We start from the raw sequence: 14,716 nt of genomic DNA, 5'->3' as shown, positions 1-14,716 counted from the left end.
TAATTAGTGAGGCTGAGGCAGGAAGATGGCAGGTTTGAGGCCAGCCTCGGCAACTTGATGAGACACTGTCTGAAAATAAGGTAGAAAAGGGCTGGAGATATAGCTCAGTGGTAGAGCATTTCCCTAGTGTGTGTGAGGCCTTGGGTTTGATCCCCAATACTGAAAAGCAAAAAGGCATCAACATCACTGCTTTTTGGAACTAATTATGTAGCAGATATGATTGATTCAGATGTAGAAATTTGTAGTATGCATATTTATTTATCATAATAAGAACCTGTTCAATTTAAAGACATATTTACATATAGTTTGTAATGAAAATATTACTTTAAGTAAATTTAGTACCAGTAAGTAGAAATCTGACATCATATAATCTGCATGTTACTTTGAATAAGAGACTACAAAAGTTCCTAAATCTGACAGGAGGTTTTGCATAAACCCAGCTGTTGGAGTTATGAGTTGCTGAGAAGAAAACTCATACAACACATCAGGAAAAATTAATTTATTTCTCACAGGCAGGTAGTAAAGATAAACAGAAGCCTGGGATCTGTAGTGAGTTGGTCCCTCAACACCCAGAAAACCACCCAGAGAAGATGGAGTCTCATCTCTGCATAGGCCTACCTTTTTTCCACAGCTGAGGGACCCCAAAAGTGCTTGACCTTGGGTTTATATATCATGGGCAACATTTTGTTTGCTGAGTTCAAATATTATAGAACATCCTGTGCTGGGGAAAATGAAGGCATACTTTAGATTGTCCTGGACATTTCCTATTTACTGAGATTGCAATAATTCTGCCCAGAAATTTCAAGCAAGAGAGGAGGAAGAGCTGGATTGGTTAAGGTCATCTGGGACTTGTCCTCCTTCAGAGAGAACTTGAACAGATTTGCTACATCAACAGTGTCTTTGTTTGATTCTGTATTCCTTATTTTCATAAAATATATGTATTCATTTGTACCATAGATAGCATTGTAGTGCTTAAGATGTTTGAATCAACAGCTGTGTGTTAGAATAACTAGTTGTTTCTCTGTATGTATAAGGTATGCCTATAAAATAATGAGACTATAACTACCTACAAAATTCAGTGCCGTTAGTCATTTAGTCCCACTTTGAATTTTTAGAGAGAAAACATGTCATGACAGACCAGAAGAACAGACCAGATTTTAAAGTTTCTTGCAAGCTCACGGGTTACTTAAGTTGCAGATAATCTAATGGCAGAGGACTTTTTCCCAATAGATGATGAAAATATAATTTAATAATAAAGTTTTCTTATTTGTTTCTTTCTAGATGTTTTTGTTGGCATTAACTTGTGCATATGTATCCAAAACACTATCCGGATCTTATATGAATTCCATGCTCACACAAATAGAGAGACAATTCAATATCCCGACATCTCTAGTTGGATTTATTAATGGGAGCTTTGAAATTGGTAATGAATTATTTTTGCATTACTTGTGTTTATATTTTGTTTTATCTATTAGCTGTTCTGAATTTTATTCTCTTTATTTACTGTTTTAAGCCATTTAATCTAACTGAATTACATGTTTTCTAAAACTGATTGAATAGCCTGGCTAAACTTACGATATGCTTACAAACAATCCATTTAAATATTACCTCAAATTAATACCTAAATATTGCCACATATCGCACCACTATCTTTTTTATCCTAATAGTCTCTTGGCTATCTGGCATGAGTAACAGAGTATTTATATTTAAATCTATCATTTGACAGCCCTGAGTGAAACAAGGTTGTCATCTTTGAATTTAGCATGTATTGTGGGAGACCAAAGGAATTTGTTTTTCAAAGGAAAACACAAATATTTTTCTTTTCCTTTTATGCCAGGGAGGTTGACAATTCTCCTTTCCAAGTTCAGAAAGAAGAAGAAACTAGTTTCCTGTCTCTCTCTGAATTTATTTTAGAAACATCCCATGGGGAAGAATGAAGTTTACTTTTAGGTTCTAATTTTTGGAGTAACTGGGAATTTGTGAGAACAAAGATGAGGGAGGAAAAGATTTCTGTAAACAATGCTACATAGAAATAGTGATGCTACTCCTTTGCAGTTTTATAATAGCTTCTACTTCTTTCAAGATAAAAATTGCCTTTTATAGATTTAACCAAAATGTGAAGAAAAACCAGGGTTGAGGAGAAGCAAAACTGAAACCTGGGATGACTGATCAGATCTTACTCTGATTCTCCTGTGTCCTGGCAATAAAGTTAGAACTATCTCAGATCTTACTCTGACTCTCCTAACTCCTGGAAATAGAGTTAGAACTAACTCCTGCATAGATTTCTGGCATAGACTCCTTGCATAGACTCAGCTCACAGGCTGGTGGAGGGCATAGGTGCAAAATAATAATTTTGAATGCAATAAATATCGTTCATAAATGCATGCACGATCCTATTGAAATAGGAAAGGGGACACAACCTCATTTGGGAAAGACAGGCTTTTGAAAGATGAGTAAAAGTTTTCCAGGTGAAGAAATGGTATTAGGTAAATGTGAAGGGAGTTCCAATAGAAGCAGCAGCACGAGGGTGAAACAGCACAGTAGCTTGTGTGGGGAGAAATCTTCAGCCCTGTGTTGTTGGGTAGTCAAGCTTGAGGTGGAAATTGTTAGGATGTGAACCTGGAGAAGTGGGTAGGGTGTTTAAGGGTAAGAAATGGGCAGAGACTTGTGGAATTGTTATGGAGTATATTTTTTAGTCTTGGTGTGAGGGAGAGAGTCAATAAGGATTGGAAAGGGTGTTGTTGGTCTTCTTCTGTGCTAAGCACCTCTTTGGTAACCTGTTGCCGTATGATCTCAGAATCATGTAATTTCATAAAACAAAAAACTATAGCGGTAGAAAGGAAGCCAAATATATTGAAATAGCATTATATCAAAATATAAAAATAGCTTTTTAAATAATAGTCCTGGATTTTAACACATTAAACAAGATCTAGCATTAATTTTCAACTAATTATTGGTGTTAATAATATTTGAGTATCTGCAACAACTGTAATTACATGCAAATGTCTATATTTCTGTTGGTGACAAAATCATAAGAATTGTTAATGCTATTTTATTTTATTGCCTACTTTTTACCATCAATGGAAAAGCTAATAGAGATTAGTGAAAATAAAGATGCAACTTTTTTTTCTCCCTCAAGTTCATGTCATCTGTGATTTCTAGCCATGACTAAGAATCCCTGTTTAAAGCCATGTCGGATTCACATTTTAGAAGGGCAATGCTTATGACTGTGTTGAGATAGATTTGAAGGTAGAAAACCAGATAGAGAATAGAGAGGGCCCAGGGGGCTGATGCTGAAGCCAACGGAGAAGTATCTGGGTCTGAGCCAGGATCATACTTATAGGAATGAAGAAAAGAGAGTGACTTAAAATAATCTGGGAGTTAAATTCCAGAGAACCTGATGACATATAAGAGGCAGGTAAGGGAAAGGGCTTCCCAACTTGGACAGTGGCAAGGATAGTAGTGTCAAGGCTGAGAATACAGAAAGAGGAGCAAGATAATGGTAGTGGCTGTGGAGATGATGATGAGCTTTATTTAGGTGATTTTTTCATGATGGTATCTGTGAGACCTTTGGGTAGTGATCTTTACATTGCAGTCAAAAGTCTAAAGCACGGGGAAACTACCTGGGCTGGAGCTATTGAATAGTGAGTAAGTAGGAGTTTGTTAAGAGTAGAGAATAGATGAGTCTATTCAGGGAGAGGATGTAAGATAAGTACAATGGACAGGGGTTAGAAATATGGTTCAGTGATAGAATGCTTGCCTGGCATGCAGGAATCCCTGGTTCTATCTCCAGCACTGCAAAGTGAAACAAACAAATGAGTAAGTACAATGGATAAAGAGTGGATCCTGGAATTGTACCAGTGTTTAAGCCAGAGATGGGAGAAAAAGAACCCATTAAAGTGTTAAAAGAAAGAATGGTAGGAGAAATAGACAAGACAGAATGGTACTATACATGCCAAGTGAGTAAAAATTTCCAGAAGAAACAATGTATTTCAATTTCATGTGAAAGGATGTGTCAACAGTGTTAAAAACATTAGAAATATTCAATTAGATAAGGATGGAGAACTGTTTCCATCGTTTCATAGTGTTGAAGTAATCAATGACATGTGCCAAGTACTTTTAATTGAATAGTAGATTTAGAAGCAAAAAGTAGGGCTGGAGATGTGGCTCAATGGTTAAAAAGTGCTTGCCTAGTACATGTGAGACCCTGAGTTCAATCTCTTAACATGTAAAAAAAAAAAAAAGAAAAGATAAAAAAAGAAGAATAGAAGCTTAAAAGTAGTGGAGACAGCAGTGACTTCAGGAAAGAATGGGAGGTGGGGGGACATGGAATCTGCAAGTATAGATGAATGTTCTTGGACGTTTAGAGAGAAACTAGTTAAGACATCTGTAGACTAAAGTTTAGTGAGAGTGAGAGGTTTAAAATATGTGAGGGAGATTTTAATTGTTGGTATGAATTGCTGGAGAAAATGGATGTTGTTCTTGGACTTGAATGGTCAGATGGGCACCAATACCTCTGAAACTGAAGGAAGGCAGTAAGGCCCCAGGGTGGGAAAACCATATACCATAATATTTCATTGCCCTAAATTTCTTAACAAAGTATAAAATATTAACTACTCCTACCACTACTCCTACTGGATGTAATAGGTGACTTGAGAATGTTGAAGACCCAAAATAAATTGCTGAGGGAGAAAAACAGAAGTAAGTTACGTGACTTCACTTGAATTCCTCAATGGTTATTTTTATAAGCACCTTCTCCATAGCCTTGTCCACACTTCTCTTGTCCTATGTCCTTATGGCAATGATTTTACTGACAGAGCAAGGCCATGTGAAAGATGAATTCAAACTAATGTATGGAAGGAAAGCTCTTCCTTTCTTCATTTACAAAAACATACAGATTTCAGTGAGCTTCCATAGACATTACCTTCAACAAGGATAGCATTAGTACTGGGAATTTTACAGATGTGGAGAGGCCAATGTGGTTATAGATGTGGGGCACTTTCCATGTAAAATAATGTAAACACTACTTCTGTTCTATATGTAATGCAGACTAGAGAGAAACAGAGATTGAAAGAAAAGTCTTCAAAGTATTCAACACTACTTAGAAAATTAACTCCTTGAGGAAAAGATTTTTTGAAATTTTTATAATGCTTAAGCTTATCATAGAGGTTTTCTTTACACATACTGGAATCAGGGTAAATATTGTTTATTGAATTAAAAATGCCTGGTTGTCAAGAACCTACTTACATTTTGGTTCTTTCAGCTTTTAACTCCATACCTGTTTTGTAGAACAGGTATGGAAGGAGAGGCCAGAGGTCACACACAAGCTGTTATCTACTTTTGTGCCCTATTTCCCAAGGTTGGATAATCACAGAGGTTTAAAATTCCCCAAAATTATTGTTCAGTATCTTTCATTAGCTTCCTTTCCTCTGCCCTCTTTAACGGTGATGTTCCACAGAGATCTGTTTATGTATCTGTCTTAATTGTGAAACAGAATCCTCCTTTAGGACAGAAGTTTTGTCTTACTTATTTAAAGGTTTTATGCATCCTGAGTATCAATCCCAGTACTTGTGATGGCTGTTATATAGTAAATACTATTGTATAAATGACTGGGTGAAACTGTTTAGATTTTGTTAATACCTACTGATATAAGCATTCTCAATTTTTTTCCCTAGGAAATCTTTTGTTGATTATATTTGTGAGTTATTTTGGAACTAAACTACATAGACCTATAATGATTGGTGTTGGATGTGTGGTTATGGGATTAGGGTGTTTCTTAATATCGCTACCTCATTTCCTCATGAACCGGTAAGTAGTCCAGTCTTTGATGATATTTTAGGTTTGTTTTTTATTTGCAAGAACTGAGGCTTGTAATTCCCCTTCTGGGAGTGATGCTTCCTAAAGAACACAATAGTGAAGTAGGAGCTGGAAGAAATGAATTCTGTCTTGTGCCCTTGGATGCCTCACTTCCACTCACACAGTTACACCTTGTCAATCCGTGAAACAGAGATTTGGGACACTTCTTTCATGAGGTTGAATCCAGTGAAAAAATACTTAGGACCTGCCAGAATTGGGGAATTACTCCTTTCTCAGGACTATTTAGATACTTTTGATTGCAATAAGATTCTGTTTAATTGTAGGTCACAAAGAGAGCAGTCTGAATGTTGATTTTTATTTTAATTTTTACCAAAATAATTTATGTATAAGATTGTAAAAATAAAATTATATTGAAAGAGTTGTCCCCTACCCCTGATTTTTGCTTTCCAAGGGCAACCGCTTGTAACCTTGTAACTGCCTTAGCTCTTTTAGGGGTTTGCCTCTGTATTTTGTTAGTTTTTAATACCTCATTGTACTGGATGTATATTGAATTCCTACTATAAAATCATATGCAGTATTTATATTTGTATTATTTGAAAACACTTTTCACCACTGAATCATGTTGTTTTTTTTCTGTTATGTAACTTTTATTTTTCCTGAATTATAATAATTGACTTTTTCTTTTGATTAGCTTTCTTTGTATCTCTCATTAATTCCTCACCATTTGGTAGAGCAGTTGCCCTCTCAGTGCAGTCAGAGAGGTTTTAGGGGGTAATTTAGTAACTTTCTGAGAAAGTATTTAAAAATAATATTTAAAACCTTGTTCATCTGAATATATTCTTATTTTACTTCCACATTTGATCTATAGTTTAGAAACCATTCCAAAGTGCTGTTTTTATTTTTTCTTTTCAGTGTTATTATTATTGAGAATACTATGCAATTCTAATCTATGTGACCAGTTTCTTTTCTCTGGGAAATATTGAGATTTTTCTTTTAAACTCTAGAGTCAGAAATTCATAATTATTTTGGCATAAGTTCTTTTCTTCTCTGTGCTAGGTGCTTTCAGTGGACATTTGGGGAAATTACTTGTATTTTTTCCCTTAGATAATATCTCTCTCCCCATATCCCTCTTTTTTCTCTTTCTACAACTTCTATTATTTGAATATTGGATATTCTGGATTAAACTTATGTTTTTCTCATCTTCTTTCTCTAATTTTATGGTATATCTCCTTCTACTTTCTGGGAGATGAGTCTTCCAAACCTTTGGATGGGTTTCTAATTTATACTATCATTTTTTTTTATTTTCAAGGACTCCTTTATTTTTTTAATATCTCTTTTTGAGGAACATTTTATTCTTTCAAGAAGGCAATATCTTTTCCCATCTAAATTTTCTTCATCTGTCTTTGTTGTCTCTGGCTCCTCCAAGTGTAGTTTTTGTTTGTCTCTGTCTTTACCACTGTAGTGTCCCTCATGTATCTTGTTCTTGGTTATTCATATTTAAGAGAGGAATAACAGCAACAATAAGCTAATTAGAAATTCCATGTTTGTCCTGATTAATGGAGGACTTTTTCATAGGGTAAGGACTGGTTGTTTTCAGATGGCTCAGAACTGGGCATCACCTGTTAATTAATTATTCTAGGCAAGGATTCTACTTTCTGTTGCTTGGGAGGTAGAAGCTTGGCTACCAGATGGTAGGAATGGTAACCTCATTTTTTAGTATGCAGTTTTTCTATTTTATTGAATACTCAGTTTTTAGCATGGCCTTCCTGTCCTCAGTATGCCTGTTTAGACTTTAGACTCAATGTACATTTTTAGTGTGAGAGGCAGGGGATGTCTTTGTAGGTCTAACTCATTTTTATGTACACTTTAAAACAAAGTGTGTAAATCATTTGAAATTTGGGTCATGCACACTTACATTTTTAGGTATCTTGCCTGAAACTTTCTAGAGATGTACAGCATGTGTTTAAGTGCTCCCCTGTAGACGCTTATGACAATATTTTTCATTCTCCCACTCAGTCATGGTTGACATACCTGCTTTCCCACTTTCCACATTTCTTCAAACTCCGCCTTATTGTCAGATTTCCCAGTCTTTTTATCCTTGTTGAATTGTGCATTTTTGTTTTTCATTTTAAAATCCTTTTATTGCTATTTGGTTGGTGTTTATGAATAAATGGACTTTGAATAAGAGACTAAATTTTAAGTATATAAATTAAATCAACAAATTATTTTATTTTATCTTCTCGGGTATTTTTGAAGGGATCAAATGTTTTCAGGCAAAGAGTTTTTACTGCTCTTTTATTTTCTATCTTATCTAAGGTAATATCAAGTAATATTGGCTGTTATTTACATTTGTTCCACCATCTGCCAAAGGTCTTATTTCTTTGAAGTTCTTATGTCTCATGAGCTCATCAGTAAGGAAATAGAAACTTTTGTTCACAGTTCACAGCCATGTTCTATGGGCATGACTAGGCAATTGTTCTAAGGACAAGGTATTTAAACCCTTTGTATTATATCCGGCAGCATAGAAATTAAAGACTATTGAGGGTATCCAAGCATAACACTCTAGCTCATATACAACTAAGAAGGGAAAGTTTTCTTTTGGCTTTCTCTTATCTAATATACACATTAAAAAGAACAGAATAATTTCTAACAAAGAGAGACTCAGTTGGACATAATTTCCTATAATCTTGTAGTATGTAATTTATTTTCTGAGAAAGGATATTTGGATCCTGTGGTAATTTGCCTAAATTAAATGGCCACAATCTATTAACCCTTTTGTTCTTGTGAGAAGAGGAAAAAAATTACATTAAGCTGTGCTGATAGTTGAGATTCTCCCAAGGCCCCTCATTATGATGGGCAATTTTTTTCCTTTTTTTAGGAGTTAATGAACACATTGAGTAATTATTTTTGGATTCTCAGAATTCATGGTTATGCGTCTTATGAGCAAACTTCAGAGAATCCAAAGGTAGAGATTGTCTCCCTCCCCACCAAAGCCTTTATTTTCTTAATTATATGTTGAGTTTTCTATTTAAGTTTAGTTTTTGTTCCTTGTTCCATATTAATCATTTCCAGGAAATGGTCACCTAAAAACCACAGATGGTTGATGTCAGATAATCTAAAAGGTATAACATTGACATGTAGAGAACTGAAAGCTAACTGTAAGGGGAGTCTACATTTTCAATGAGCAGCCTATTTGATTCTTTTGATGATATTAATTTATGATCATTAGAGTAACAAAGATGAAAAGACATCTTTACAGGATTTGAATGTTGTGGCTGAAGTGAAGCAGGAGTTAGTAATCTGCAAAATGCCCACATTGTCCTCATTAATTCTTTAACATAAATATGTTTTCCCCATATTCATACAGATATGAATATGAATCTACAGTTTCAGTTTCAAGCAACTTGTCCTCAAACAGTTTCCTGTGTATGGAAAATGGCAACCAGACTTCAAGACCAACACAAGATCCATCAGGTTGTCTACTTCATTGTATGGCATTCTGTCCAGTGAATTCATAACTGGTCTTTTGGACAAAATATTGGGTTTAGTTAAATGATTTTGGTGAATGAACAGAAGATATTTCTTCTCTTCTGGGATTCTGAGGGGATCACAAGAAGGAAAATAGGAATGTCTAATAATATAGATTATTATCCCTTATTCAATGTATCTATTAAGATTTCCCTGTCTGTTTCTTAAAATGGTTATTTAAAAATGAGTCAAAGAGGGGTGGAAATGTAGATGAGTGGTAGAGAGCTTGCCTAGCATGTGTAAGACACTGGGTTCAATCTCCAATATGTACAGCAAAAAACAAAAAACAAAAAAATGAGTCAATGATAACCATCCTAGGACCACTATAGAGTTAATCTCACAAAGAAAAATTACTTTGAAGGATGAATTTATATTCATTATTTGGTCTCTACAATTATGCAAATAGCAAATAGAAAAAAAAGTTCTAAAGCTTTGTATTATATCACTGATATTCTATAGCTAGGAAAGCAGCAAGTATATTAAAATTTGGAATTACTTTATTCCCTTTCTACTAATGGGAATTTGTTTTTCCATTTCCTTGACCTTCTTTAACAGAGACTTGACTTTACACTTTAGCACAAAACTGTAACAGCATACTGCCCTCTGCTCCTTCATATGCTAAGGGATCTAAATAATCTTCTAGTGACACTTAGTCTGGATATGACTGCTGACTTACCTCAAACCAGAACTTCTCCTCCTCTGATGGGGACATTTTAATACTGGATTTGTGACAGTGGAAGTTGCAGTAGTCCTGATAGCTGGGAACTTACTGCCATTATGGAATCAGAGTTAAAGACTAACTGTCTCAGAAGAGCTAAGCCAAAGAAGCTACTGAGAAAAAAAGGGAAAACATCACCAGTAGCCTGAACTCACTCTGGCTTTGCAGAAGGCTTGTGTAGGCACTAGTCTGCATTACAGTGGGGGCAGCAAAGCCTCCCCTCTTTGGTGCATCTCCAGGAAAGTGCATTCATTCTTTCGTCACTTAACATCTTCAGTTTTGCCCTAGAGTAAGCCTAGGATTTGTCTGTGATCTCTAGATGCAAATCATTGTGCTTATCATTGGGGAAAACAAACAAATCTCCAGAAATGGAGACTATGATGTTTTGGGACTGGGAATGACTTCGAGCTAGACTTCTCAAAAAACTGCGGGATACAGCTATGCTCAGGTCCCTGATGTTTGTGAACAACACCTGGCCAGTTTACAGGAGGTGAAAGTACCTTGTCTTTCACTCTCCCGAAAACATGACCCTACAGTGTTTCCTTAAGGCTTAACAGCTTTTTTGTCTTAGAACAAAAATGGCAAAAAGGTAGATCTAAGTCTTCAGAGAGCTCTCTTTTTTTTTTCTTTTGAATTCCCTTGGACCTGGTCTTTATTATTATAATAAGAAGGTGTTGCTCCAAGGATTGGGGTGGTGTTGTTAAAAGATTTTGGTAGTTTCAGTATACAGTAGTCTTCATAGAAAATAAAGTGATTATTTCCCAGTTAAATATTTTTAGTTTTTATAAAGTTATCAGCTGTAGAAAATTCAATCTTGAATGGAACTTGGTTTTAAATAAATGTGATATTGATAAATGTGATATGAATTATGGGGAGATATATTTGTGTATGTGTGTTTTTTTATCTACCCAAAGTTGTGTAGGAATGAGATAACACTCATAGCTGTTAACTGGGACCAGTAGTTACTGGTAAACTAAATTTGGGGGGGTTGGGGTAAGCCTGATATTTGGTGTTTGCCAAATTCTATATGATGTAAATACTCCCATCAAACTGCCCAAAAGAATTGACACTAAATATTGAATTGGGAAAGGGTATATGTAGTCTTTTCTCCCAGCCCAAAAGAACAGGTTCCAGCACACCACTTATACTTGTCCAAACCTAAGCAATCTTGCAAAAAAAATGCAATAAGGGTGACCCAATGATTAATTGCTGGCCAAGTAGATAAATTATTGATAAGATGTCATGGGCATATAAGAACTATGAAATGCTTAAAGAAAACTTTGAATTAAGTGTCACTAACACTTACTATCCAAGCACTAATGCAATTTTTTTTGTTTGTTCATTTTAATGCAGAGTGTGTGAAGGAAGTTAAGTCATTAATGTGGGTATATGTACTGGTAGGAAATATTATACGTGGAATAGGTGAAACCCCCATCATGCCTTTGGGTATTTCCTATATAGAAGATTTTGCCAAATCTGAAAACTCTCCTTTGTATATTGGTAAGTTTAAAAATCTGCCTTAATTCCTATTCAAGACAGAAGTTCCCTTAGGTTAAAAATTTATTGTCTACCTAGAATCTTAGTGTTTTCCAGAATGATGAGTAGAGTCCCTTGGCATAGTTAGCCATAAGGTTTTTGAATGTGGCAATCAATTATAAACCACTTTGTAAAATCTGCCTTTTCTTTTTTTTTAAGGTACTAGCAATTGATCTCAGGGACACTATAGCACTGAGTTACATCCCCTGTCCTTTTTAATTTTTTTTAATTTGAGAAAGAGTTTTTCTAGGTTGCCCAGGATAGCCTTGAACTTGCAATCCTCCTGCCTCACCCTCCTGAGTCATTGGGATTACACGTGTGTATAAGTTTGCCTAGCTGCAAAATCTGCTTTCTACTATTAAAAAGACTACTAATCTAGTGTTCCTCAAATCCTCTGAATGCTCTATTTCCCTAACACTGCATTCTTTCTAAGAAGATTCTAAGCTCTAAGAAGATTCAAGATCTTTCTCACTACTTTTGCTATTTCAGTTTTTGTTCAGATTCTCATTGCTTCATAATTTATTATAACTTCTTTGTTGGTCACTTATTTCTATTTGCTCTTTTATTGATTTCTTATAAATGTTTTTGCAGTGTAGTCTTTCTGAAACATTGTTTTAATCAAGTCTTCTTTACCACCTTCATGACACCTGCTGGCTTCTTGTTTATTAACTCTGATCTCTTACTTATCAATCACAACCCTGATACCCTATATATAGTTTCCTTGATAATGTCTCTTCATCACAGTCTCCATGTCTTAGGGGATTCTTCATATTTTTTCACAAAAGCAATCTTCATAATTACCTTTTTATATTAATGTATTATCTGGTATAATGGTCAACCCAAGGGCCACTTTCTTATATTTCTCCCAATCTTGTAATATTAATTTGTTATAAATGACTTGCTTATATCCCTTAGCTATTCTATCTAGTTGAAAAAATCAAAACTTTGTCTATAGGGTTATTTTCTTATTAATGTAGATTTATCTTTTTATAAACTTAATAACTTTAAGCGAGTGAGAGAAAATAAGAACAGACTTATACATAATCAAGATGGATTAAAATTTTAAAAAACTATGAATCATTACCCCAAATAACTTTTGGAACTTTTTGGAGATTCACTAACTTTACAATAATCTCATTATTTTTCTTTTCAATCTTTTTAAATCCCTTCACATACTTCTATTGAAAGATTGCACACACGTTTCTAAAATAAATTAGCAAACAGCTTGTTTTAATATGTATTTTAATATTCATAAAATACTATGGTACTGGTTTAGTTGCTTTTGCATCACTGTGACCAAAAGACCTGACAGGAACAACTTAGAGGAGGAAAAGTTCATTTTGGCTCACAGTTCTACAGATTCAGTCTATGTTCATCCAACCCTATACATGGCTCTGGGCTGAAAAGGTGAGGCTGAAAATCATGACAGAAAGGCACTGCAGAGGAGAGCACCTCAGGACCTGGCAAGGAGGAAAGAGAAAGTGATGGAGAGAGGGAGATAAAGATAAAGAGATGAGGAGGTGGAACACGAGCATGTGCTATGCTTACCAGGGACAAAATATAAGCCCCAAAGTTGAACTTACAGTAACCTACTCCCTCCAGCTACACCCTGTCTATGCACATTTACTTCCCAGTTAATTCATATCAGTGGATTTTCTTTCTTTTTTTTTTTAAAGAGAGAGAGAAGAGAGAGACAGAGAATTTTTTAATATTTATTTTTCAGTTTTTGGTGGACACAACATCTTTATTTTTTTATTTTTATGTGGTGCTGAGGATCGAACCCAGCTCCCCGCACATGCCGGGTGAGCACGTTACCACTTGAGCCACATCCCCAGCCCATCAGTGGATTCTCTGACCATTCTTGCACTATTTCACATGTGAGCTTTGGGAGCACACTTCACATCTAAACCATAACATTCCTCCTCTGCACCCCCCCCCCCAAAGCTTATGTCCATATCACAGTAAAAAATACATTTAGTTCATTTACATAATTATGTATACAAAAATACATAAGTTCATTTCCATAGTCTTAACAGTTACAGCATTACCCAAAGTCCAAGTCCAAAATCTCATTCAAGACTCTAGCAAACTCTTGATTTTGAGCCAAGATCAAAAGCAAATTGTACCAATATTCAATGGCACAGAGTAAACATTTTCATTTCACAATAGAGAAATGGAGGCATAGAAAGAAAATATGGGACTAAAACAAATCAAAATCCAGATGAGCAAACGAGTCCTAGCATCTTGGGAACATGAGATCATGTAGTTACTTTCAAAGGGCATGTATATTTCTTCCCTTGTGGCCTTACTGGTTGCAGTCCACATGGCCTCTCTCTTAGGTTATCTCTATAGGTTCTTGCAGCTTCCTTGACAGATATTCCATGTTACTGGCATCTCTTGATCTCAGAGGGGTCTCCTTTGTAGCTTTGGCTTCCTTCTTACATCTTTCTGCATCACCCTTTCAGGGACAGCCCACAGGTACTCTGAATTGGCTACACTTTTCCTGGCCTTCCTAGGAAATCTCAATGGAAACCTCCCTGTCACCATAACTCCAGCATCTCATTCCTGCAGAACTAGGACCATGTGGTTGGTGCCAAGGTCTGCCACCATCTTGAGCAGTAGCCAAACCTCTTGGGATGATGGCTTCAGCAGCCTCTGAGTGCCTGGATGACTGAGCACAGTGAAACAACTTCCTAGGCCCCACTGTGCAAGCAAGATGCCTCCAGGATCTCTTTTCAAAGGAGATCTTTGAGCCTGTGATAGGCATTGTCTTGTCCATTCCTGAGATGCATTCAAGCTATTGTTTATGGATAAGGTACTTGGTGTCTCTTTAGTGGATGTAATGTCTTAACAATCACAACTTCCTTGGCCTCAGTTTTAGTCACACTTTTCTGGCCAAACTGCAAGTTTTTCAAATCTTTCTACTCTGCTTTCTGCTTCTGATTATCACAGTAAACTTAGCTAAAAGCTGCAAGCAATGGCCATACTGCCCCCTGAATTCTTTGCTGCCTTGAAATTTCCTCCACCAAATTAATTAGGGTGTCCCAGGACATAGACAAAATGTAGATGACAACTTTGCCACATAAGTAGCCTCTAGTCCAATTTCCAATTCAGTCT

General features: G+C 35.7%; 1 protein-coding gene across 3 annotated transcripts in view; it reads left to right on the top strand.

Annotated features, from left to right (window-relative positions):
* The window catches only part of Slco1a2 (solute carrier organic anion transporter family member 1A2), a 72,320-nt gene that overhangs the window by 3,773 nt on the left and 53,831 nt on the right, over positions 1-14,716 (top strand). For 2 of the 3 annotated variants that reach the window (XM_077109223.1, XM_077109224.1), the window contains 4 exons: positions 1,282-1,423; positions 5,676-5,808; positions 9,185-9,291; positions 11,417-11,563. In XM_077109223.1, coding sequence (XP_076965338.1) covers positions 1,282-1,423; positions 5,676-5,808; positions 9,185-9,291; positions 11,417-11,563 — 529 coding nt within the window. Of the gene's footprint in view, positions 1-1,281; positions 1,424-5,675; positions 5,809-9,184; positions 9,292-11,416; positions 11,564-14,716 lie in introns of those variants that run through there. The other variant, XM_077109225.1, reaches the window with a different exon arrangement.

The sequence above is a fragment of the Callospermophilus lateralis genome, chromosome 4 (assembly GCF_048772815.1).
Source record: "Callospermophilus lateralis isolate mCalLat2 chromosome 4, mCalLat2.hap1, whole genome shotgun sequence".
Lineage (NCBI taxonomy): Eukaryota > Metazoa > Chordata > Mammalia > Rodentia > Sciuridae > Callospermophilus > Callospermophilus lateralis.
This window is presented reverse-complemented; position numbering and strand designations above follow the sequence as displayed.